The sequence below is a fragment of the Eimeria mitis genome, genomic scaffold (genome assembly GCF_000499745.2).
Source record: "Eimeria mitis Houghton genomic scaffold, Emh_scaff182, whole genome shotgun sequence".
In the NCBI taxonomy this organism is placed as follows: Eukaryota; Apicomplexa; class Conoidasida; order Eucoccidiorida; family Eimeriidae; genus Eimeria; species Eimeria mitis.
The window spans coordinates 14,130-14,329 of record NW_013570140.1 but is presented as its reverse complement, the minus strand read 5'-3'; the positions used below and the strand labels follow the sequence as shown (position 1 = coordinate 14,329).

At 63.5% G+C, this 200-nt stretch overlaps 1 protein-coding gene across 1 annotated transcript in view; it reads right to left on the bottom strand.

Moving 5' to 3' along the window:
* Positions 1-200, bottom strand: part of EMH_0002180 (uncharacterized protein) — a gene marked incomplete at both ends in the record, with an annotated part of 10,134 nt that overhangs the window by 2,184 nt on the left and 7,750 nt on the right. The window contains one exon of the mRNA XM_013495917.1: positions 3-200. Coding sequence (XP_013351371.1) covers positions 3-200 — 198 coding nt within the window. The remainder of the gene's footprint in view (positions 1-2) is intronic.

Here is a 200-nt window from a genome sequence, read left to right as displayed (position 1 = left end):
GCTGCTGCTGCTGCTGCTGCTGCTTCGGTGGTGGCCTCACCGCCTGACCATCCAACTCCATGAGCGTCGCCGCTTGCTGCAGCGTGAAACTCCGTAGAGGTGCATGCAGCTGCTGCTGCTGCTGCTGCTGCTGCTGCAGCTGCTGCAGTTGCTGCTGCTGCAGCAACGGCAGATGTCGCTGCCACTGCTGCTGCTGCCAT